We start from the raw sequence: 26497 nt of genomic DNA, 5'->3' as shown, positions 1-26497 counted from the left end.
TTGCAATAGTTTCAATTTTTGTGCAAAACTTATCGTTTCTTGTGATCTGCGATATTCGTCATATAGAAGCTATAACATACAGTCCCCGATACAATTCTGTAAGTATATCATATAGGACATAGGTGTATAAATAACCTTCTAATGCATTTTGCTTGTAACTTAAATGTTGTTCGTTTTTCTCGTTAAAATCCTTATCATTTTTGTATTGGCGATTATATCTATTTAGATGTGTAGTAAGACGGTCGTTTTCTGATTAATAAAATGATACTCCCTGAACACACACAAACCACTGTGTTGTCTCGGAATGTCATACCACGCACGTCTTGTACATAAAGAAAGTCCCACCTCACACATCTGCTTTTTATTGTATTCAATTAAAGAAAATTTAAGAAAAACTTAAAAATGTTTAAATAATAATTTTTATGAATAATAAAAGGGTTAGGTAGTCGGATAATTAAAAAATACAATATAGTATATATTTTTATTTTTAAATAACTCCGCACAAGGATTACATACATTTTAAAATATGTTAACCCGATTCATTGAACCGTTGGGTACTAAATTATGTTTGTGAAATTAATTTTTATATACGAGTTTAATATCTAGTGTCTACCGCGCATAATATTATGTTATATATGTTACACACGCTGAATGTGATTCGGTAGCTGTAGTTTCTTAGACACCTGATCCGGATACAGACGCATACATATACAACATATAATATATATCATTTTTTGCATATAAGAATTATTACACGTCGTCGGCTGGTCAAGGGGCAATTGCTGTTGAACCATAAAATATTAAAATCTAATTTGAAAATCTCATGTAGAAAGTGGTGCAGCACACGACTGCAATAAAATATGTATGATATATTATATTGGACGGGTTTTTTTTATATTTTTATTATTGTGTATATTTAAACAAGCCGTTTATTTATGGATCTGATATTATCGAAAATATAAAAGTAAAACAAAGCCAAATTTCTTTTTTGAACATAATATAACATACGCTTGTATAGTTAGTATTGATTGAACAAGTATTGTCAAAAATGTTTTTTTTTAACCTAGAAAGTATATAGTCTACATAATTTAAAATATTATGCCAGTCACTTTTATGGCAATTGTTTTTCTTCTCTTTTTTATTTTTTAAAAGAGACGTTAGATATATAGATAGTACACCTATATAGTATATTTCATGCTATATATTTTATTTAAAATATGTAAAATGGGGCCTAATATATTTGATTTTCACCTAAATGTTTTGAGAAAACAAAAACTCATTATTGCAAATTTGAAATGAGTTGTTGACGATTTATACGCCAATGCCGTGATAAACATAATGATTATATATAATATACTAATATAGAATATTAATTAAGTACATGCATTTAATAAAATATGGATGGTTTCACCTCTAAATATATAGTGTTGATAATTTATACTTGACTTGAATATTAATTTATTAACGCATTCTTTTATATATATATATGTCACTTAGTTTGATGAAGGTGTTATTTTTTGAAGTTATACCCAGTACAGGAAGTTACGAAGAAATGTTTATGAAACATAACATAGCATTTAAAGTATTTATTATTGAAGTAAAATTTGGCTGTATTTTATGAATTCAATATTTCTGCCTAAATACAATTCGCATGTTTTTCTATAAAATGTAAGCTAATTACTAGGTATATTTAATTATTTTGTTTTGTATTTTACTACCGCTTGTGAATATTTTCATGCAGACTGTATGATTCTGAAAGATGTATTTAAAAAAAAATAATGAAATTGTAATGAACTTCGTTTTTTTGCTTAAGGATTACACCGAAAAAATTATTCAATTATAATTTTATGTTAATTATATTTTAGAAATATTGATCAATAATTAAATTTTTTACGGTTAAAAAGATTGATTTTAACCTAGTGAATAAAAATCCAAGTTCATGGTCATCAACCCATAGAAGAAGAATTCAAGTTATCAGTAATTAGATCCATGTTGAAACCTGATATATCTTATAATATTGGCATCCAAAAATATCGATTGCTTAATAGATTGGTGTAAATGGTGGGATCATATACGTGAGACTACATATTATTATAAGCCGTCTAACTTGACGATAATTTTACTATAAATTATACTACATTTTTTTTTATTCCAAAGATATTTTTATCGTTGGTACTAGATACCTGATACCATATAGTATAGTAAATGTAATAAAAAAATATTTAGAAAATAGTAGGGAATGCGCGTACTGTTGGCACTTTTTACATTGAGCCAACTTTCATGGAGCTTAAGTCCCTGCGCCAATTCCTTTTAGATGTCTGATACTCTGAGCGGATTAGTTCATAATTTGGTTAAAAATGAAATTTATTAATCATAAAATTATACCTATTTAATTATTTTATAGTATTTCACATATTTACAAATGAAATTAGTGTAAAAAATAATTAATTCGAAAACCGTGTTTGAATGTCTAGCGAATCAGTCATCACTGATGTAAGTCAATACCTGACCGGGCATTATTGAGATTTTTGCCTAACATTAACTATAATCGATAAGAATATTACGTTTGTGAAGGGGTTGCCTGGTTTGTATCTTGGTTTGTATATAGACATATATAATATGTATATCTACCTATCCAAACTGAAACAGATATTATTAATGTTTCGGATATTTGTTGTTTTTTTTAAGTTTTGTGTTGATGTGTCGTTAAGTTCCATGAAGCCTTCTATTGGGTTACATGGTTTTGTGCCACAATCACGTAATAATCGATATCAGTAATGACTTTTATTCGTAATAAGCGATGAGCTTTTTGGTCAAAGGTGACATGGCATGTAATACTCGTTGGATGTCGCCGGGTATATTTGTTTGAAATCGAGTTAATTATTAAAATTCCATGTTTTAGTTGTTCAGCAAAGACCCTTGGAACTGTTTCCAGGTAAATGTTCTGAATACTGGTGTATTAAAAAATATTAATTGATTTTTAAATGTTTGTATGAAAAAGTCTGAGAACGTAACGAAAACGTGCTTGACTGCGTGGACGCGTGGTAGTATATATAAGGCTCTATGAAATAAGAATATTAAGCATAAAATGACTTTTTAACAAAATTAGCCAGTATGGATTTGGATCACGTATACAAAACAAAATGTACGTTTTGTTCCATTGAACTCAAGAAAATTATTTTAACATTTAACGTCGTGTGAAATTTGAGATCCTTATTAGTTATTTGTTTTCTGTTAAAAGAATATTTTAGTATTGTCAATAAATTATTATTAGTTTTTTGTTTGTTTTGAAAATCACAATTATTTTATTTACAATATTCGTTGAGTCTTTGAACAATGGTTTATCTGTTTAACTACCTAACTTAATTTCGAAGCATATGTCATGTCTATTTTCATAAACATTAAGAATGTAATATAGGTATAACAACGTGTGCAATTTGCGTAATTATGAATATGGATAATTGAATTATCGTATGTTAAGTATCTTTTTCAACAACATAATTTTTTCATCGTTTTACTATAATATAAGACGTTAGACGTATCCAAAATTATTTAGATTAGAATGAATATTTTCGTGGGCAGTGTTTGAAACCGATTTCTATCTCTCTCAAGCATTACGTATGGTAGTGTGCATTAGATTTGAATATGCTTAAACTACATATTATACACTTTCGTGAATTCATCAAATTAATTTTAAGCGCGCTTATTCTACTTGAAAATAAAGAACTAGCATGCATCTTTAAACTACTTGTTATGAGAACTCGGGTAACTTGTTCGACAGTTTACGTTAGTATATTTAAGATTAAATAAATATATTTAATTTATACTGAAAGTAGTTGATATATATGCTTACATTGTTTCTTTTTAATCTAAGTCCAATATAACAAAATTTGATAAAATCAAAATGTGAGGTTTAGTTTGATATTAGAGTTTAAAAAAATAGCAACAAATTTGAAAAACATTTTGTGTTTATTTTTTATTGATACTAGGTATTATATTTGTAGGATATTTATTGCCATATTATAATATGAAGATTACAGAAGAAGATGATTATTTAATATGAGACCTTAAATTTCATTTAATTTGTCTTTATTGATATTCTATTAATAATAGTCGTATTATATGGTATGAAATTATCATATTTGTATTGTATGTACACTTAGTACATAAAAACCTTGAAATAGTCCACCCAGTTTCTTATATGCTTCTTTAGGCAGGTCAGCGTTCTTGCAACTAGAAAATTTCGCGAGCATTGCTGATTTTTATTTTCTATTCATCCTAGTTTAGTGTTAAATGAAGTCACTGTTTAAAACTTAAATAACTCTATATTACACATTTTTATACAATAATATAATCTTTCGCGTATTTTTAACTATATTCCAGGTATTATAATAATGTTATAGCTTTGTAATAAGATATTATACACCTATATTTTTTAAAAATAATATACTTATATTACCTATCTCTGAATTGTTGAGAAAAATAAATGACGTATATAATAAAAAAGTGGCAACGACAGAATATCAAGAAAATTTTGTTTGAAAAATACATATAATATTTATGTACCTATAGTATAATTATAGGTACCATATAATATGTTTACCATAGAATTATTAAAGATCACATAATAATATTATATTATACGATGGGTATAATGTTTTAACATCCCACGTCTTGTACATGTCATAATTATGCACATTTAACACGGACGATGTGTTATATTAAACGACAAAACATGAAGTCAGATATTTGCACATAAATCACACGGTTACAGGCCGTGGTGACTGTTTTCGGACACGACTTAATGAGTTATTAAACTGAGTCAGTAGCATGGTCGGTATAGTCAGCGTTGAGGGTTTGAAAAGAGAAGCGCAAATTAGAAAATAATTGATCTTCTCTAATGATATTGTCACCGGACTAAGGCCTACGCACGATATCATTATTTCACATTTTTACGGCAATGTTCTAATAAATGTATACGAGTCGCCATCGTCGTACAAACGAATATAAAAGTTTTTTTCACATTGTCGCTATCTGTATTCAACTGATTTTGAGCAGTCATTTTTGGAAAAGATAAATTGATGAACTTGGTAATCACGGGTTTACGTGGAATCATTAACGAACAATAATGAAATTGAATACATTTTTTTTCCCAGTGCACCTCTTTTAACGTTAATTTTGTTGAAATACTCAGTATTATTTAAATACATTTTGGTTAAAAGCATAATAAACACAAAAATGCAAGTTAAATGAACTAGATAAAACATTAAATTTAATTTTGCATAATGGTACGTTTACAAACACAATTAAAAATGTTTATTTTTGTGTATATAGCTGATTATTACTTTCCGAAAAATAATAGCTAAGTTTAAAATTTTTATAATTAAAGATATTTTTTCCAATATACCTAACTAATGTGTATTTTAAAACGATTTAAACGTTTTGAATTCCGGTAGTAAAGCGATGAATGTATTGGTTTTGTTTCTACTTAGTTTTATTAAATCAAAAAATTGAATATTTACGCAAACCTGGTTTGCGAAATAATCAATTTTGTTTGGTTATACATTATTGTAATAAAAAAAATGAATAATCGTAGACCTAAATCAGTCAACGTATTATATTTATATTTATTTTCTAGATAATTGATGATATAATTTTCAAAATATTTTTGCTCTTTTTATATAATTTATAAACATTTTTGTTTATAAATTACTTTTAACAAAATTTATCAAAACCATGAACATTTAAAAATTATTTTATATTTAAAAATATATTCTAATACCTACCTATAGCTATACCTTGGCTTGAAATGTTAAATACAAAAATTCTAAAAAATTGTTCTTCCTGCTGTAAAATATTTTTTTTAGCGTTCAAGTTCTAACATTAACGAAATTGGACATTCAAACATTATAAGTAACAATTTTTGTAATTTTGTTGTGATTAAAAAAAATATTAGGTTATTGGGAAACATTAAACTATTACTAAAATTATGATTTTCTATACATATACCTACTATTAAAATTTCGAAATACTTATGCTAATTTTTAAACTATATTTATATAAATATTGCTATTTTTTAATTTTTTTTAGTTCTTATATGTTGATAACGTTTTATTTCCGTTAAATAACTTGAAAATGTAATGCAAACAAGGTTCCTCTAAGACTCAAGTGTTTCATTGATAATTTGAAAATTATTTTGTTGCTAAAAATTCATAAAATTGTAAATTGGAATAGGTAAAATATAGGCTTGATAATCTAATATATGGATCTAACGGCAATCTATAAAGTCATCAAAAAGACATGATATTCTAGGCTTTTTAAATTTGGTTCAAGTTTGACCTATGAGTGAATAATAATATGATAAATCATTATAATTATTATTACATAATATATACGATATTTTTTACAATTAGTTCATCACATGAATAATATATTGAATTAGTTCACTGAATTATACTTAATATACCTATATTATAATAGTATTATAAATACATTTTAAAATATCATTACATATTTATTAAATCATTACCGACTACTCGACTATACAGCATACTTTCCTGGTTAATTAAAAAGTCTGAATTTTTAAAACTTCAAGAGTTTATTAAATAGGAAAATAATAAAGATATAACTTAGTAATGATGAGTATAGGTTGGTAATTTAGCTAGCTTTAATATAAAATATTAATGAGATAGATTTGATATCAAACCCAAGTGGTATAACCACTTGAATCCACAAAAACGTCTGCGTGAACAGTCTCAAAATTTCTATTTTTCATTTTTCTTCTAAACTATGATAGCTAGAGAGTTGGTTGATAACTCATTAAAAAGGGATTATCAAATAGATACTAAATGTGGAAATTAAATTTTTTTTTTTAAATTATTTAATTTTTCACAGATTAAACAAAAGTTATTTTTTGCTAGATTTTCATTTAGTGAGGTAGATTTCTGAAACTGGATGTCGGATTTTGTTGTTTGGGGTCTTGTTAGATTCACATTGGCTAGGAGAAGTGCAGTGAAGATTTTCAGAACTTTATCTCCAATCGTTAATCCACTACAAAGTTGTAAAGCTGAAAAACATCAAAAAGCACCCGATAAAATTTGTTTTAATTTTTTTTTATGTTTATGTAGTAAAATAACTTTTAAAGATAAAGTTCTTAAAATCTTCACTGCACTTCTCCTAACCAATGTGAATCTAACAAGACCCCAAACAACGAAATCCGCCCTCCGGTTTTGGAGATCTATCTCACTAAATGAAAATGAAAATTTTTTGTGAGCCTGTTCACACCGACATTTTTTTGAATTCAAATTGTTATATCGCTTGGGTGTGATATCAGTTAATACATTTCTAAAAATTAAAAATCAAGAAAGTTGACATGCCGATCCTTGACTTGGCAACCGTGTTTTTATGTGATTGAATAGTATGTAGCATATTTTATTAGTATAGTATATACCTACTATACCTATACTTACTTAAATATTTGACATTTTAACGGTTTTAACTACTTTATGGTGTTTATATGTTAGTATACTGGTGTCTGGCATAGAGGCATGCATATCGTATTGTATTTCTAATATTTTTAAATGCTTGTGTAAATTATTTTTAACTTATTTTTAAATATATTTTGATGTCAATACTTTTCTTTATTTGTACAAAATATATTTACCAGAAGACATTAAATGTATTAATCACAATTGTTAAAAAAAAAATGTTCAATGATAAAAAACAAATTTTATTATAAAATATTGTGTACTACCTAATGCCTATAAAGTATAAAATACATATTATGTTCGTTGTTAACAAAGCGTTTTATGTGTTTATCAAGTAGTAAAATAAATGAATATGTACTTATATATCTCATATGTTATAAAATTCCTTATTACTTATAATATTTAAATTAATGGTAAAAAAGTGTGTTTATCTAAATTTCCATTTCTATAGGTACGTCCTATGCTAAACCTATACCTAACCTATAAACTTATGTTTCAAGTCACAAAATAAAAACAAAAAAACAGTAAATTTTTAATCGTGAAAATTAACTGAATTTAATTTGAGATGTCAATAAATAATTAATCATGTGAATATTTACTTTAGAAAAATGTGGATTGCTGGCTAGTTGTTGAATATAAAATATGAATATTATAATACACGAGTACCTTGACTGACGAAGTATATAAGCCCTACACAGTACCTACATTAGTAAGTTCATACAACATACTACTTCATACATGATGTAGCTTATAAAATATATAAATCACTTATAATAATATGCTATTGTATGTATAGACAACGTTTTCATCAATCAAAATTATTTTGGAATTTAAAAATAGTAATCATATTTTAATACTTAAATCGACGAAGAATCATTAGTGGTAGCTAAGAGGTATAAGGTGTCAGGCACTATTTGTTTTCACCCTCTGACCCAAGCGCAACATGGTAAATTTTCGCTCAGCAGAACCAACATTGTATCGTTATTATACGTAGGTATAGAGCGATTCGACCTATTATAAAGTTTAAAGCCGAGTACATAATACTATCTATGTTTGTACAATTAATTTTTATGATATTTAAATTTGTATGTGTAATGCTCAATTCTCGCTTTAAAATGTAATAATTGTTAAAAAGCTAACGGACAGTCGACGCCATCTTATTAATAGATTTAATATTCTAGCAATTTTGTATAAATTACGAGTACCTAATGGCCAATCTGGGTGCCTACCTATGTACAATATCATGTATACTATGCGTATTGTAAACCGTGTAGAAGGCGGTCGGATGTTAGCGTGTGTGCAGTGTTCACCACAGTTATAGATTCACCTTGATGTACACAGTACACACACACATACAAACGTGCGTGAAAAACCAAACGAAAACCATTCGTGCGTACCATAATATAATATAAAATGTATAAAAAATATAGCTTCCTGCCGTTATTTTCGTCTTGACACAGTTTCGATTCGACCGCGACTTTTGTATGCGATATAACACCGCCAAACACCGTGACAGCAGAGTTTTCTCGTTCGAAACACAAAAAAACATTACCATAAAATTCGTTTATATGTATGTGCGCGTGCGCGTATATTGTAGACGTGTTAGGTTAATCGGAAATTATTTACAAGCGCAAAACGACGTGGCCTGCTCATTTTCGCGCAAAAATCAATCGGAGCGCAGAAACGGCGGTGCCGGAACATCTCAATTTTATTCACAGCGGAAATACATTATTTTACTACGCGCCACGCGGTCCCGTTCGTCTGGCGTCGCGGCGGTGACACGGACCGCGATTTCAACGCCCGCTCGGATGGATACTGGCGGCGTACTGCCGTTGCCGCTTATATTTTTGTTTATACACCTGTATCCTATACGACATAATTATAAAACCGTTTTCTTATATAGCTAGAGTTAAGTATTACGGTAGTCTTGTCATGATTATTTTTCACCTATTTTTTTTATTGGTCGCATTTTAATTATACGCTGCTCGCTATTTGTATCTAGATAGGTATAGCCGTATAATATTGACTAAAATTTTATATTAATTATTTTTAATAAATGTACCGTTTTTGTTTAAAAATACGTTCCATCGACGATCGACATCACACAACGATGAGATGACGTGCGGTAGTCTGCTATTCCGACTAAATAAGAATAATTTTATAAATTATAATACGATATTGTTCGACACGATTTCGGCAGCCTTCCGTTATACGCACACGACGATTATAGGCCGAAAATCCGTGTCCTCCTTTTCGATGTCTGTCAAAACCGCCCATCATTCTCTGGCAGAAAAAAAAACTTGGAGTAATTCTGCCGTCTATCTCTCTCTCTCTCTTCGTTTTTCGGTCTTTGAATTGTTTTTATTTTTTTATGCTTAAAAGTTTACATCAACTGTCACCTACCGTTATTAAGGTACTCCAGAAAACGTATTGTGTCAATTATGTACCCGTGTATGCGCCTGGGTCCTATAAAATATCATTCAAATGTAGCCATCATCTACTTGCACCTGGCGCCCTCGTTTCAATAATTACAACCTGTTTAAATTATTACATTATAACACATCGAGTGTATCTATAATATATCTAGTCCAAATGCATCGAAATTTAAGCGAATGTGCGCGTGTGGCCGCCGCTGCGCCATTGTCCCAAAAATAATATAATATGGTAATGTCGTGTCTGACCTTCGAGTCATATACTTGTCAATCATCGTGGCGTGTATAGTATTGATTCAATTCTAGTTTTATACTTTTATTTTGTGTGTGTGTACAAGACAAATAAATGAATACGTAGTTTTTTTTTGTCGATCACGAATTCGTTGAGCGTACCTACCTGGTATATACATATAGTCTTTATATAGAGTAGCAACAATATAATATATTAAAGTGTATAAACATGAGTTCCGCGAATTGTGTCGTATAATAGAATATATAATATATCGCATATTAATCAGTAATAATCACATATGATTTTCGACGCTGACCATATAATTCATAATTAATGATAATTTTTTCGTTAAGTATATACCAACTATAACGTTTACCTAGGTCGTTATATTATATTATTTCTCAAATTAAGTACTGAGTTCAAACCTGATAATGAGTAAAAAGAATAGATCTTTGTTCTTAATCAGTGAGTTATAGGTGGATAACTGTAGCCCATTCATACAAAGAAATAGACGAATTGCTTACAAATAAGAGTTTTGCTTCCAAAAATGTTTTGATATTTAATTTTTGTTAAATTACAATGCGAAGAGTAAATTTTGCACCATTAGAACATCGGTTATGTAATCACTCAAAAAATATTTGATTTGAGTAACAGTATGATTTTTATGGTTGAAGTCACGTTTTTCATTTGTGCAGTATTTACTTTTTTAAACAATATTAATATGGAGTGTAGTATCTGAATAATTATAAGATTCTATATAACATATGCCGTATAGTTTATTTAAGTACCTACTGCAGCCAAGTGTTATTCACTATTAGGTACAGTGTATACAATATACATATTATAATTAAATATACCTGCAGAAGCAAAGTAGACATAAAGAATAGTATAATATCTATATATATTTATTTTGATTTTTAACGGGCCCATTCGATAAATTAGATTAATATTATAACCCGTCCAGTTCATCTTGGCACTCAGCAACCATTACGATTAAATAAATACAGTGATCCAAAAACTATATTATATTGAAAATAATGTAGTTTTTATACCAGTGTTTTTTTAAATTGTAACGGTCGCGGTTATGACACCAAGATGAACTGTACGGTTTATACCTAATAATCGTTTAGAATACTTTTTATGACCCGTGTGTCTGGTCATCACAATATCACATGATTGATGCTATAAAAAAAAATAGCCCGTGATTACTATGTATAATTAAATAAAAAAACATGCATATTTTAGCCTTGCTACTGATATACTAGTTGACCAACTCTTCTCAGTCTCAGTCGAACTCAGTCTTTACTGGAAAGCATTTTTGGGACATCTCACATATATAGTTAATATATTAACTATAGTAGTTGCATAATTCTGAATTCATGGGTTATTATAATATGACGATGGATAAGTATAGTAAAATTCAACTGTTTGAAAAAAGTTCTACCCGCCACTCTTCAAATATACCTAACTTCTATATGTGTCAAAAATAATTGTAACCGTATAATATATCTATTTCATAGCGTAAAAAAAAATATAACTATACTCTTTAGGTAATAGATACAATTTATTAATACCTATATTCGTTATCGGTTTTTTTCTTTTTTTTAACATTTATTCGAAGGTATACAATCTGTAATATTATTTACAATGAGCATATGAGCGGAATTTACAATGACTGACAGCGTGAGGGGAGTAGCTACCCAGCAGTAACACTCGACGTGAATTTGTTATCGTGATTATTATATTATATAGATGACAAATATTATTTTTGTTTTGAATAGTGATCACAATAATATTATTATATACAATTACAAAGATACTGTACAGTGGTGCACCGCAGACGACACTGGTTTTATTTGCGTATATTACTTGTATATTTATATATAATTATAATTGGGTATCGATGTGAAAAGAGAAATTCGTTAATTATTTTTTTATAAATGTATAGATATTCTATTGTTGGTCTTATTTTTTTTTTAAACAGACACGTCGTCGCTGCATGGTTGTTTGCAAAGACAACAGCGACGACGAATGTCAAATAAAAAAAAAATGTAATATATTATTATTTTCTACATTCGAATAATGAAATAATAATAATATGTAACGCTGCTTGTAAAGCCGAACCCACCACCGAACACCATCAACGAGTTATGGCTGGCTAAACGTTGATTTTTTTCCGCATGTCAGTAATCATCATCCGCCTCCTGGCCAGCAGCCGATTTATTATGAACGGCTATAGAGTGGCTGCCAAAACACATTAGTGTGTGTATATGTGTGTGTGTGTCAAACCCATCCACGTCAAAACCCGGCAGCCAGCATAAGTAATGTTTTCCAAAATATGTTGTCGTGTATTTGCTATAATAACGTCCGCCATCGATAATTCGTTTTACGAAATTATATATTATTGGTTTTTCTATTATACTCGTGATCAAAACAATAATCATTTTAAAAACAATTTAGAAAAGCATTATTATATATTTTTTGTGCGTTTTGTAAAACAAAAATTGCCGTGCAGGAATTTTCGAGGTTATTCAATGAAAGTAATTTAAAAAAAAATATATTTATGTACATAATATATTCTTTAACTAGGTCACATTTTAAAAGCCCCTTTATACGATAAAATCTTACACCTCGGGATATTCTGCGTGTAGTTGAATATTATTATTGTGTTACGCTGCGTTTGTGTATCTATATAATAATATTGTGTCGGAGAACGCGCGTTCAAGTCACCATACCACCTTGCACCGTCCACAATCGTGCAAATCGTGTTCATTATAATATATTATTATTATTATTATTATTATTATTATTATTATTATTATTATTATTACTAAATATTATTTATATGTATAGTTGTTTTACGCACTTAGATATTATATTATGATGATGTGTACCAGCTTATTTGCAGTATTATAATTTTTACTTATAACTGCAGACGATTCGTGTTAAGCAAATCTGTACTGCTTATACATAGTACGGCAATCATGTAGGTAACCACCATATCCTATGTTTTATGCTTCAATTTCAAACATACTGATTCAATTTATACTATAATGTGCGTGTTATATGTTATTATTTAAAATTTATTAAACATTGTACCTATGTGATGAATTTTTTTTTTAATTTTATACACGTTCATTAATAATTGAACGTACAATTTATTAGTTCTTTAATATTTATTATTGAGTTATAAACGTGTATTGATCGTAAACGTGTACATTAATATAAATTTAATATTCTATTGAAATGTGCATCAATTATTACTATGAGCCATTAAATTCTCGAAGAGGTTGTTTTTAGTCGATATACTATCATCAAAATATTATTCTTTGGTGATTTATATATTATACAAGAAACCGTTCTTACTTCTATGCATTGCATGCTATTTGAAAAATATTCGTTGGATAATTATATTATATAATAATAGCATTGAAAAATAAACAAATAACACTTGTTTAAGTCTTAAATAAATAACTTTTTTTCTTATATCATGGTATATATACAAATTACAAGTATACAAAATATACAACCCGAAAGCTCGACACGGCATGAGTATAATCATATTTTAATTTCATGTATTAATTTTTTCACGATAATTAATAATTATAAATCTCACAAGTAAAAACTGAATGTAACCAACTAACTAACGACACTTATTCTTTTTCATCAATGAATTACTTAAACGGTTTTTTATTTTAGTCACAGTAGACTACAGTATACTACAATAAATATATACATGATGATTCTCGTGTGTACGCAAGTCTAAACTCAGTCACTGCTTTGGGTCTGGGTGTGAACCGTTAAACCGTACACTCGTGATTTAAAATACATCATCTTTGTTCACTTTCATCTGACTCATTCGTCTTCCGCCTCGACACTCCTATATATAGGATCCGTCCCGATTTATGTACTGCATATACGCGTTAAGCACCATGTTCTATTAATTATAATAATCCAATTGCATCGATGTCGATTATTTGTCTTCATTGTTTTGTGGATAGTATATAATATCTAATATTATATTACATTTCCCAGTGACGTGACGTTGAAACCAAAATATATTCCATACTGTGCAAGTCCCTATATAAGTACCTATTTTTTGTGGACCGCACATGTAGGTTGAGCCGTTTGCACATTGCTTGGTCTCCCTACATAAGTATCTAGAGTAAACAATCTGGAGTAATAATGTCTTCCATCCCGTCATACAGTTTTTTCTGTAATCCCACATACATTTTCTTATTATTTTAAATATTATAGATGGTAAATGTTCACATGTTCTTATGTATTTTTAATAAAAATAAAACAATCAACCCACGAAAAAAATCCAATATCCAAAACTGTCAGATTTGTTGTTGTTATTTTCCCGGAGTAATATGGCATTATTCTCATAAATGTTTGTAGCTTATACCTACCTAAATATTATCATCATCGCCACGTAGCATGTTGCACGTATAATGTATTTAAATAAAATTCGACCAGTCTAGTTTATTATTTGGTGTTGAAGTTATTGGTGTTATTTTATTATTATTGCCGATTGCAGGTGTGTTGCTATTTTTCTTATATTATACATACGCACAAAACAAATTGCATTAAAATATGGCGGTAAACAATTATATAATTTATATTATTTTTTATTGGCTGTAATTTCACGTGTTGAGTAAAATATCCAAGCAATTTTGGTCGTAGGTTGCAGCTGAACATAATGATAACGTGTACCTGTCGGTCGTTATTGTGGTCGCGGTTTCGCGTACTCCATAATTATGTTATTATTATGAGTTATAATATTTTATTCGTATACCATTATATTATTATCATTGTGTAGTATATTATTTTTATATGCATCTCTCCACTGGGGTAAACGTGATGCGGACGTGTGGTCGATTGTCGTTGGGTCGTTGGGTGGTGGTGACGGGAAGGGGATTTGGCGACAATTGACGAACGAAATGCACAATATTATATTATTACAGTGAAAATAATAATGGAAATTCCGTGCGATTATTTGGCTGGTCATCAGAAGAGGAAGTAACGGTAGGCGGATTGGTGCCGGTCGGCATTAAGCTGCATAATATAGTTCTAATATTATTATACACGCGTGCGTTTGAGTGCATAAAGTACGTGTGCAAATCAACTATCCTCCACCGTCGCCGCCGTGTGATAATAATAAAATTGTGAAAACAACCGCGTGACAAAATAATATTATGCACCTCCAACGTGTTCGTGCGCCACTACAACAATAATAATAAAATATTTCACCAAGCATACCACCCCCATTTTTCCTTCAATAATTTATTCAAAATATTCTGATTTATTTTTAAGTATACATTACGATTATATTTTCAATTATTTTGATTTTTAGATATCATATAATATGTGGTCCTGTGTCGATACAAACTTCTTTTTTTAATGTGAACCTATCTGTTTTACTGTAAAGAGATGATGATGTATCTTAATAAATAAAAACGAACGAATAGTACCTATATCTATAATTTTTAAATCATAGCCACCATATCTTCTAAAAATGTTTTCATGGTTAATTAACTCAAAAACTACCCATTTGAATTTCGATTTGGATATCTCAAATTTTATCAAAAAATTTACCTGATTTCAATTGATTGGTTAAAAGTGATTTTTATTAGAAAAAAAGTTGGTATAGGCACAGCCCACAGGACTCTCCTTAAATTGTACAAAAATTAAGTGTTTTTTAAGTTAGAGAATAATATTTTTGAGGGAATGGCATATCGGTTTGTCTAAATATTGTCTCAAAACAATTTAAACATAATTTAAATTTACAACATTTTTTTGTTTATTTTGAAAGTCGAATACAAAGTCAAATAACAATGAAATATAAAATCGATATGTCATTCCCTCAAAAATATTATTCTCTATCTTTTTTGTAATGGATGATTTTACTCAAAGATTACATAAAAATATGGAAAAAATGATTCTGCGTTAATGTGTTTTGTCTATGTTGCGCGTGGGCCAGAGAGAGAGAAAACTAATAGTGCGCTGACATCCTCTTAAGTTACAATTCGAAAAATTATAATTTCATTAAATTCATTATTAATGGTAATATGAGGGTCGGCATGCTTGATGAATCGCTCTGTATAATATATTATATTAAGTTATACATAATATTATATTATAGTATACCGAACGGCACGCTGCCGCCGAGCGCGAGGGCACGCGTGTTGCTTTAGCCAGAGTTATATTTATGACAACTACTAACTGTGTACGTGTGTCAGACGTCAGTGCGTGATGCGTTTGTGCGCACGCATGCGCTCAGAACTCTTGATAATAATAATAATCATCATCGAGTTCTTTCATTTTATTACTGTTGCTGGGATTAAGATGCTTAGATGCGAGTGAATGAGTGACGAGTATGAAGAGACGGTCAACGGAATGGTTGTAAATAATAAATAGTAGTAATAATATTTTTATTTTATTTTATAATTTAATAAAATTGTGAGTACTTGCAGATCGTTATCGCCTCTGTACCATAATATAGATCTTCCAGCAAATATTATTTCGGTCGTGAATATCGTTCTTTCTGAGTGAAATTCAGAGCTGAAAACTATCGAAATCGAATTCGTACAAATGTATTATAGAATATGGTGAGGCAGAAAAGGCTCCAAATGATCATCACGTGCTTATTTTATTGCAATAGGAATGGAAAAAAGAAGCTACAGCTCTAAAGAGTGAGAGTATGTAAGTGGAGGATGGAAATACGGTACTAATGTAAGTTCCCACCCTAGACGTAAAAGGTAAAAATCTATGCGGTGGGTGTGCATTCCTACACGCATAAAAACTATAACGAATATTATGTACAAAATTCTTTTTTTATACATTGTATTCACTTTAGTCGTCAACCGTTCATATACGTTTGCTCCATGTGACGAACGTTCAAATCGTAATACATGAAATCGAGATCGATGATGATTTTTATCGTCGGTACAGTCACCACTGGCGATGATTAATAGTGTTATTAATTGGTGTGACGCCGCTTTACTTATCCTCATGGAAATGATTCTATTCCCAGGGACATCGAGGAGAGGGAACTCGGACATAAACCCATAACACAGTTATTGATAATACCCTTATTTATAAATGATGCCGTGCCAGGGACTATTTGAATGTCTATTGTTTAGAATTTGACAACAATTCTGTATAAATTCTGACAACAAATATTTTTTATTTACACAATTATTTGATTGAATTATTATTATAGTTAGTATAAGAACAAGCAGGGGCGTATACAAGGGGGGGATGTGGGGGTCAGATCCCCCCCCCCCAATAGGCCTTTTTTTAAATTTTATAAAATAGTATTCTTAATGACTTAATGTAAGGAAATTACAAGGAAAAAAAAATGGCAAGGATTTTTTGTAAATTTTTATTTTAACACATTCAACAATTAATTAAAAATAATTTACTTAATATTAATCAGTAATCATATATTTATTTCATATTCATATAATCGTATTATGTGATATTTGATAATATGTATATTATATATACAAGTATAAATGTATAATAAATTATTATAAGATAATAATATGTGGCAGACCAGCCACGGGCCGTCGCCAGTCGCCACCGTCACCGATATCAACGCGGCGGAGACGACGCCCGCATGTCCGTGCGTATAATAATAGGTACATTTTCCTATACATTAGAAAAAGAAATATAAAAATAGCTAAAAATAGCTTAAATAATAAATATTATTATCTAAAAACAAAAAACAACCACAAATATTATGTCAGTTGTACGAACAAGTCATAACTACATATAACTACTTGTAGAATTTAAAATAAAATGTATTGAATATATATGTTTTATCATTTATTAGGTATTTAAATGTGCACATACCTAGGTTTAGGTATTTTTGTTCCATAATAATTTGTTTGCAACTGATCCCCCCCCCCCCCCCCATACAAAAGTTATGTATACGCCACTGAGAACAAGTACCTGTTAATGTTGTTATACTTGTATTGTTATTATTAGTATTTTACGATATTAATCGAATTTAACAACCTTACTATTTTAATTTAAAAGTACCTATTTTACTTGAATCTTGAACAAAGTTATAGTTGCCCAATATTAAATTGGATGATCTAATTAAATTACCAGATCATAGTTTTAAAATAAATCCAAAAATGTTGAATTTAGACCAATACATGAATATAGTCACAAAGATCCGTTAAAAAATTATATTTCGTTTGAACCTAAGACAAACATCTGATGGTAAAAATGTCGGCAGTCGGCACACACCATAATATAGCGTTTTAAAGACCTGGTTTACCATACACATTAACTTCGTCATAACAATATTATAACTTAATAATTATGCAACGGTTACATTATTATTTATGGTAAGAAACTAAAAAATCCTTTTTATCCTCGAAGTCTAAAATATATAAAATAATAACGCCAACACGTGAGTAGTTTCAATATGTGTGGTAACATAAAAATCCGTTTACTTTTATTCGTTTAACAGAATTTGTTTCTATCAGACATGTATCGAATATTATTAACGTCACTGTCATATTGATATTTGAAAAATTAATTTTGAAAAAATATAAAATATGAAAAATCTTGTGTTTTCAACGTTCACTTCGTATTAGTGTGTTTGAAAAACAAATGTTGTTCACTTCTGAGACATGGTACCTTACATGGCGAATAATGAGATCTATATAGGTAGTGGTTTCACTGTTTCAGTATCATTTGATTGGGTATATTATATTCTGTGCTAGAATCTGGTTTCGACTCATATTCATATTCGTCCATAAAAGGACAGGATTCTGTCGCACACCTCCGCTGTAATAAAATAAATGTTGTATTTGTTATACTTACATTGATCGCTATCGATCAGTATAATGCGAGTTAATGACATATTTAACATTTATACGAAATTGTAATTATATAAAATATACGGCCCATCTTGTCAATAAGTTGTATAGCCGTGTTTGGCGAGACTGTTAATCAAATTTAGTTTTAAAATGCATACAACTATACGTATTGTATATATAGTATGAATAGTAACCTATACAGTTAAAGTACCTACTGTATCTGTTGTACATACTAATTACATATTCAATTTTATAAAAAAATCTTATAAAACTGTAATACATGGTCTATAGAGTTTTGAAAAATTCACCATGATAAAATTATAATAAAATATTAATTACTATATGTCTGTAGACATAAAAAACATAACAGTTTTAAAGACTAAGTAATAATTTCTATTAAGTATTTTCTACTTCTTCTTGAATTAATATTATTTATTTGTTAAACGATCACGAATGACCCCGTTCATATATACATCTCGCAAACACCAAGATAAAGCAACTACGACGTATTATTGCTAATATTTTATTTCTATATACGTATTATATATTGTACCCAAACACTATGACATTTCAAGGACCCGCGGAATATATTGAATAATAGGTATAGTCTTCTAGAAGAAATGTTTTAGTTACATTAGTTATATTTTTAGTTAGCAGTGTTTATTATTAATAATATAATATATGAGTAACGTCTTTACCTAATATTTACAAAATATTTGTATTGTATGGATAGTATTCCGTATGTAGCTTAAGATTTTGAATTGTTTTCATTTTATTTTTACAGGGCCAAAACCGTGGAGAACATAGAGCTGGTGGTCCCAGATCACTATTTATACGCCGGTCAGAAAATGGATTCGGTTTCACGTTGCGCCACTTCATCGTTTATCCACCCGAATCGTATCTGGTAAGCACAATACATAATATTATTATGTACTATACATATATATTATATAAGTACCTCAATACTCTAGAGAATCACCAATTCAATTAAATTAATCCTATACGTTATATAACACGTTAGTATAGAAAACTTACCTACCATGAGCAATATAATATGTATCTCATTTGAACTTTTTTTTAAATTATTTTTCTTTATAATATATAAACTGCCTTCGTTGGCCTTTTTATAGTATAAATTCTAAGTAATTACACATTTAACCTTGACCAGATACTCACTTCAAGTATAGTAACATAAACGCGATAATTGAATGTACAGTTAAAAAAAATTTAGCTAGGTACTGATATTTTTACTACTGTGAGCCTATACTTGCAAAAACAATTTACATGTCTAATTCTTTTTCTGATTTTTCTGCATTTTCCTATAATTTTTGATGTTCAATATTAAATATGTTAAATATATAGCCATGCAAGTATGCGACAATAGTTATATATGCCGTGTTATAGCTTTGGATCCAACGGACGCGTTTATTTCAGTAATTTTAACTAATTACTGCATTCCGGTATTATTTTAAATATTTTGAAATTGAATAACAGACGTGTAAAATATAAAAATATGTACTAATGCACAAACAGCAATTTTGGTATCATGAAGTCGGTCGTTTTTCTTCGTCACCTAATAAAAAATATTTAATTTAAACACTAAGAATATTTTCATTTGGTCATATATACTCGTGTACGATGACAGTTACATTTGAATTATGTATACAACAAGATAGGTTATATAAAATATAAGAATTCTAGTCGTATCTATTTGATATAGCTTTATAAATGCAATATACCACCAGACTTACTTTTATTTTACTCGATTTAGTGTTGAAAAATCAAATTATATACGAGTATCTAATTCAATAAACATTTTTTTTCAATAATAACTATAAATATATACATAATATCTTGGTGTTAATCATATATTTTAAATGATTGTTTTTCTATAACCTTTTTACATCAGATTTTTTTAAGCATTGTCATGTTGTACAATTGTATACGTTTAGAAACATTTGAAAATTCAGTTCGTTTATATATTGTATAAACTTCACAATGCTGTAAAAGAATAAATGGAAATGTAAATAAATTAAATGTAAACCTTCTTTTATGAAACGTTCAATAGTTTTTAAATTGTGTATAATATACCTACATATGTATGTATATTAATAAACATTATGTACATAATATAACTTTTGTGCCAAGTTTTCAGATGAAAATTGTATGGGCTGTAAAGTTATAAATGTTACAATTTATATAATAAAAAAAAACATTCGAATATTAGTTTATAAGAAAAATTCATCGTTTTATTTAAACTTTGCATAGGATGATATTATTATGGTAAGATTTGGTGATATTTTTTCATTTAATACTGCAGTAAATAACTAAACGTATATTTTTAATATTTTTTTTATAAGTAAGCTATTTAAACACCAAAAATGCACATTGGTTAGGATAAGTTATATAAAAAGAAAAATCACAAGCAATTTTTTGCTTGTTAATCGCTGTAGAGCACCTATACATACACATTATATAGACCAAAAGTTCTGCTAGGCTTTTTTTTTTATTATTATTATTATTATTATTGGCTAATCTATTGTCACACCTCACACAGTGTATACTATATATGTTTTATTCACTGTCTCACCGCATTTAATTTTATATATCCGTAATGTCTTTTTTTCGTGAGATACTTCACCTGGTTGCCAATTATTTTTGGTTACAAAATGTATTTTTGACATCGTCAGAATTGCTTATTATTTTCTTGTGTGTGTGTATCCTTTGGGATGTATGGGCTCTCACCACCTGTAGCCAAAATAAGACGTAGGAACTAAATACGCCTACCTACTGCCTATATAGGTATAGTATATATTTATGTTTTTTTTTTGGAACGCTTCTCCGTTGTTAATGCTAAAAAATTAACGCTTAGTGCATACGAACAGGTCGAATTATAGAAAAAATTAATTCATCCAAACCATTTATAATATGTATGTTTTTATTTGGAAGTGCATTAATAAAAAAAATATGTTAAAAGCTTTTTTTTCGTAATAAATCATTAACGGCTATAAAAGTGTAGCTAGTACTTATAGTATTATGTTTCAACGGGATCATATTATATTTGTTTAGATTAAATTATGTTGTTAGAGAATCTAGAACCTGTGTAATGTAAACTGAATTTCAATAAGTATCGCAAGCTTATAACAAATGGGTAATAGGTAGTGGATTTATTTTGTTTTACACATTGTACACTCATTATAAAACCAATATCTATGTAATTATATCGGATATTACTAAGTGGCTCGTAGGTTACTTTATAGGATTCATCGATTTGTTGTTAGAGTTACTACACTATAAGAAGTGTATACACAAATATATCTTTGTCATCGACTGAAGCCCCCCCGCAATGTTCCATTATCCTGCAGTAGTTCACTTTTTTAGTCAGTTATTTAAATTATTAATGTGTTCATCGTAAGTTGATATTACAGAAATCTATTAATCTTTTTTTTATAGACATTTCAAGTTTAAATTTTGACATTTTAACGAAAAATAATTGTTTTAGTTATTTTATTGTAATTCAAAGAATATTATTTGTAGGTAGGGGACTTGAAACATTTAACCACAACATAGGTATTGTTATTTAAAGATTTACTATACACAATTTAATTTTCAAAATACTTGATTATACCATGATACCTTTGATTATACCACGAACAACCGCGCTACGTCGGTTATTGACTTTTAAGTTAATAATTAATAAATACAACTTTACAAGGTGATTATTTTATCATAAACCACTCATTATTTCAAAAAGTATTAATGTTTTTGATTATATCTTTTCACATTGTTTCAAGTTTTTACAAGACAACGGTTTTACAATAAAATTTTAGATTCTGAGCGAAGCGATGAATGTATTGATTTTACAATGATGTGTGTTTTTTTTGTGTCTGTCATCACTTTTTAGGACGGTAAAAGTGCTTGGATTTCTTCAACAGTAAATTTTCTGATAGGAAAGTGACTCTAGTTGGTACTTTGGGGGGTTAAAAGTAAAAATTTCTCAGTAATTTTCAAACGCGACGTGAAAAACAAAAGAAAAATTAAGGGAAACGGGAATTTTTACGCAAAATCTGTTTTCGAGAAAATCGATTTTGGTTTTTGGTGCAACTCTAAAACAAATGACCGTAGGTACATGACATTTTGACTGAATGTTTATATTAGCATTTTCTATACACCATAACATTTTCCAAATATTTTGACTTATTTTGAGCTGTTAACGGGCATTTTCAGTTTCCATTTTTTTAGTTTTTGTTTCTATAAATATCAATAAAATTTTATTTGTTATTTAAAAAAGCTTGAAAATTTAATAGATGGCTCCTAGTATTTTGTTTTAAAGGCAGATGAGAAAAATTAAAAATCCATACTCACAATTTTTTTCATAATCATTTAAAGTACAAATCTTGACAAAATACGGAAAAATCATGAAAATTAACAAATTATTTTGAGTTGAGAATTCATAAAAAATTTTCTTTTTCAATCTAAGATTTGAAAATGTAATACAAGATTATCCATACGTTTGTCTACCTTTATCAAAAAAAAAATGTCTACAAGAAAGTCAAATTAAATTTTTATGAGCGTTTGAAATTCATATTTTTACAACATTTGATATTCACTCGATATATCATGTAACGATTTTCTTATTTTGTTTTAATTAAAAAAACGTATTACTGTAGATACTCGAAAATTTCAGTGAATGTTTGTATTAGCATTTTCTATACACGATAAAATTTTGAAAATAATTTGACTCTTTTTGAGCTGTTTACGGACATAGTCAGTTTTCAATTTTTTTAGTTTTTTTTTCTATAAATATCAATAAAATTGTATTTGTTGGGTAAAAAAGCCTGAAAATTTAATATAAGGCTTCTGATATATCGTTCTAGTAGCACTTAAAAAATATTAAAAATACATAGGCACAATTTTTTTTTATAAGCATTTAAAGTTCAAATTTTGACAATATTTATCAAATTTATTATTTAATAATTATTTTGTAGTTAAAAATTTATAAAATATTCAACTTTTATAGCTAAGGATTGAAAATTTAAAACAAGGCTCTTAGGCTCCACGTAAATAGGTTATATATAAATTACTTTATTCACAATAATATCATCAAATATACTTGGTAATATCATAGGCCGACTGACCGTTTTCGCTCAGAATCGTTTTTCTTAGACAATGATATTATATCATTGAATTCAAATTTAACACTATCCATTACAGTGACCCACTTCTAACCTATTGCACAGCAGAGCTACATCCACTTATCCACCTTTTTTTTTTAATTATTTATTTTTTTATGAGAACATATTATAATACATATAGTATTAATTTAATCTTCGAAAGCAGAATATTTTTCTGAGTATTTCGATGCATAAAAATTAAATTTAGGAACAGTAGTTATAAGTATTTAAAGTTTAAATGAGCTGGACCAACATTTTGCGAGGTAACCGCGCACCACACCATTCCGATCATATTATATATATTTTTTAAAAACCGTCGTTTTGTAACAACTTGAAACCATGGAAAAAAAATGTTTTCAAAAACATTAATACTTATTGTAATAATGAGTGGTTCATGATTAAAGAATCACCTATACCTATATTTGTAATATTATAATTATTATGAGGACGCTACACCCACATGTGTTGTCTCCGTCTTACAAATGTACAACTTAGCAAAATATATTTTTCGCGGGATAGAACCACTCGGGCTGTAGTGATAGTCAAGACTCCAAATTAATGTACAATATAATTCAAAACATTATCTGTGAAATATTGTTTTTATTTTTTGATACAATTTGTACAAAAAAAATTGTAATTGTTTCAAAATCCATTATTGTTTGAGTTTTTTAAACTTTAATACCTTTTTGAAGTTCCGATATCGAAAAAATAAAAACGATATACAGTCAAAGTTCTCCTTTTTATGTGGTGAAAATTTCGTTTCTTAGTTTTGACATGACTGTAGCCTTCTTGGTTCTTTTCCTAGCCAAAACAGTTTTGCTATATGTTTTACATATTTTTTAAGACGGCAACAAACACATCCAGGTGTAGCGTCCTCTTATATAAAATATGCGATTTGTGTTTGCCAAAAATTAGTTCGATCTATCGTACTACTAATAATAAAATAAATTAGGTACTATTTAAGTAATATAAATGTACTAAAATAATAATATGGTAAATATATCACTAGAAATATAGGCTGACTGCCGCTGACTCTCTCCGTTCAGAATTGTTTTTCATCGTACACTGATTTATCATTGAATTAAATTAAATTTAACACATACCTACATTACAGTGACCTATATATAGTATACCCTGTTTTTTTGTTTTTGTAATAATATATTATATAACATCATATTTTGTTATATTGCTGTGCATGTGCGATGTACCTACTTAAATGTAAATACACCTATATCTATATAGTATATTATATTATATTTTATTTTTGTGACACAATCCTCGCTCGTTCTACACATTGCACACACTTATGCGGTTCGTTTTTATAAAATCTGACAGTGGTGGCTCAACAATAATAATACATATTATATATATATATATATATATATATATACCTACAGCAATTCCACATTTATATATAAAAACGAATTGACTATATTGTTAATAACGTTGGGCATTTTAACTTTATACAATATTACCTTTTTTATTTTTCGCCGCCAATAATGTATTATGTTGGCCACAGGTGTTGGCCGGAGACGAACGATTGGGCTTGCGGCAAGGCGCTGGCGCCTATTCTGACGAACCGATGGACACAATATTTGTGAAACACGTCAGGGAATTCGGTCCGGCTAGCGTAGCGGGTCTCAGTACTGGCGACCGCATAATCAGCGTCAACGGTGAAACGGTGGCCGGTAAGTCGTACGCACACGTCGTGCAGGTCATCCAGCAAACGCAATGCCATCTCTATTTGCTCGTGGTGCCCATGGAAAATGACATTCTACAGTTGGTGAGTATATAATAATATATATATAGTATAACTGTCTACTGTTGTCTACTCATATATTATTATTCTAGCATATTATATACATATTGTTATGACTCACGCACGATTCACTAATTTAATTATTCTATGTACGAGAAAAGGTGTAAGAGTAATACATAATAAATAAGAGTTACTTTAGCGTATAGCGTGAATAATATAGTGTGGTCTATACTGCAGCCAACTGTAGATATTATATTTATTATTGCGTTTTTTAGACCTTGCTATATCGTTTCATCGTCGACTTTCATCCGCAGAACTATAAAATTATAGTCGCGTGCTACAACCTATTATATACTAGGTATATCTCTATTTTATAAAAAAAATTTTGTAGGCACCTACATTTTTTCTTCCACATAATATTGTTCCATATGAAATAATTTCCATGGCCATACCAAAACATAAATAAAAAATTATTATAACTCTCAATTATTCAAAAAACAAATTTATATTTTTTTTCTTCCATACATATTTTATTTTTAAATATTTTGAGTTACAGATATTAAATTTTAAATT

The 26497-nt window shown here is 28.7% G+C and overlaps 1 protein-coding gene across 10 annotated transcripts in view; it reads left to right on the top strand.

Annotated features, from left to right (window-relative positions):
- Positions 1–26497, top strand: part of LOC132945932 (rho GTPase-activating protein 21-B) — a 69718-nt gene that overhangs the window by 21808 nt on the left and 21413 nt on the right. For all 10 annotated transcript variants that reach the window (XM_061015768.1, XM_061015766.1, XM_061015767.1 and 7 more), the window contains 2 exons: positions 19776–19895; positions 25685–25948. In XM_061015768.1, the coding sequence (XP_060871751.1) occupies positions 19776–19895; positions 25685–25948 (384 nt within the window). The remainder of the gene's footprint in view (positions 1–19775; positions 19896–25684; positions 25949–26497) is intronic.

The sequence above is a fragment of the Metopolophium dirhodum genome, chromosome 5 (assembly GCF_019925205.1).
Source record: "Metopolophium dirhodum isolate CAU chromosome 5, ASM1992520v1, whole genome shotgun sequence".
NCBI lineage: Eukaryota > Metazoa > Arthropoda > Insecta > Hemiptera > Aphididae > Metopolophium > Metopolophium dirhodum.
Note: the sequence above shows the minus strand (reverse complement) of the source record. Positions and strands in the feature narration are given on the sequence as shown.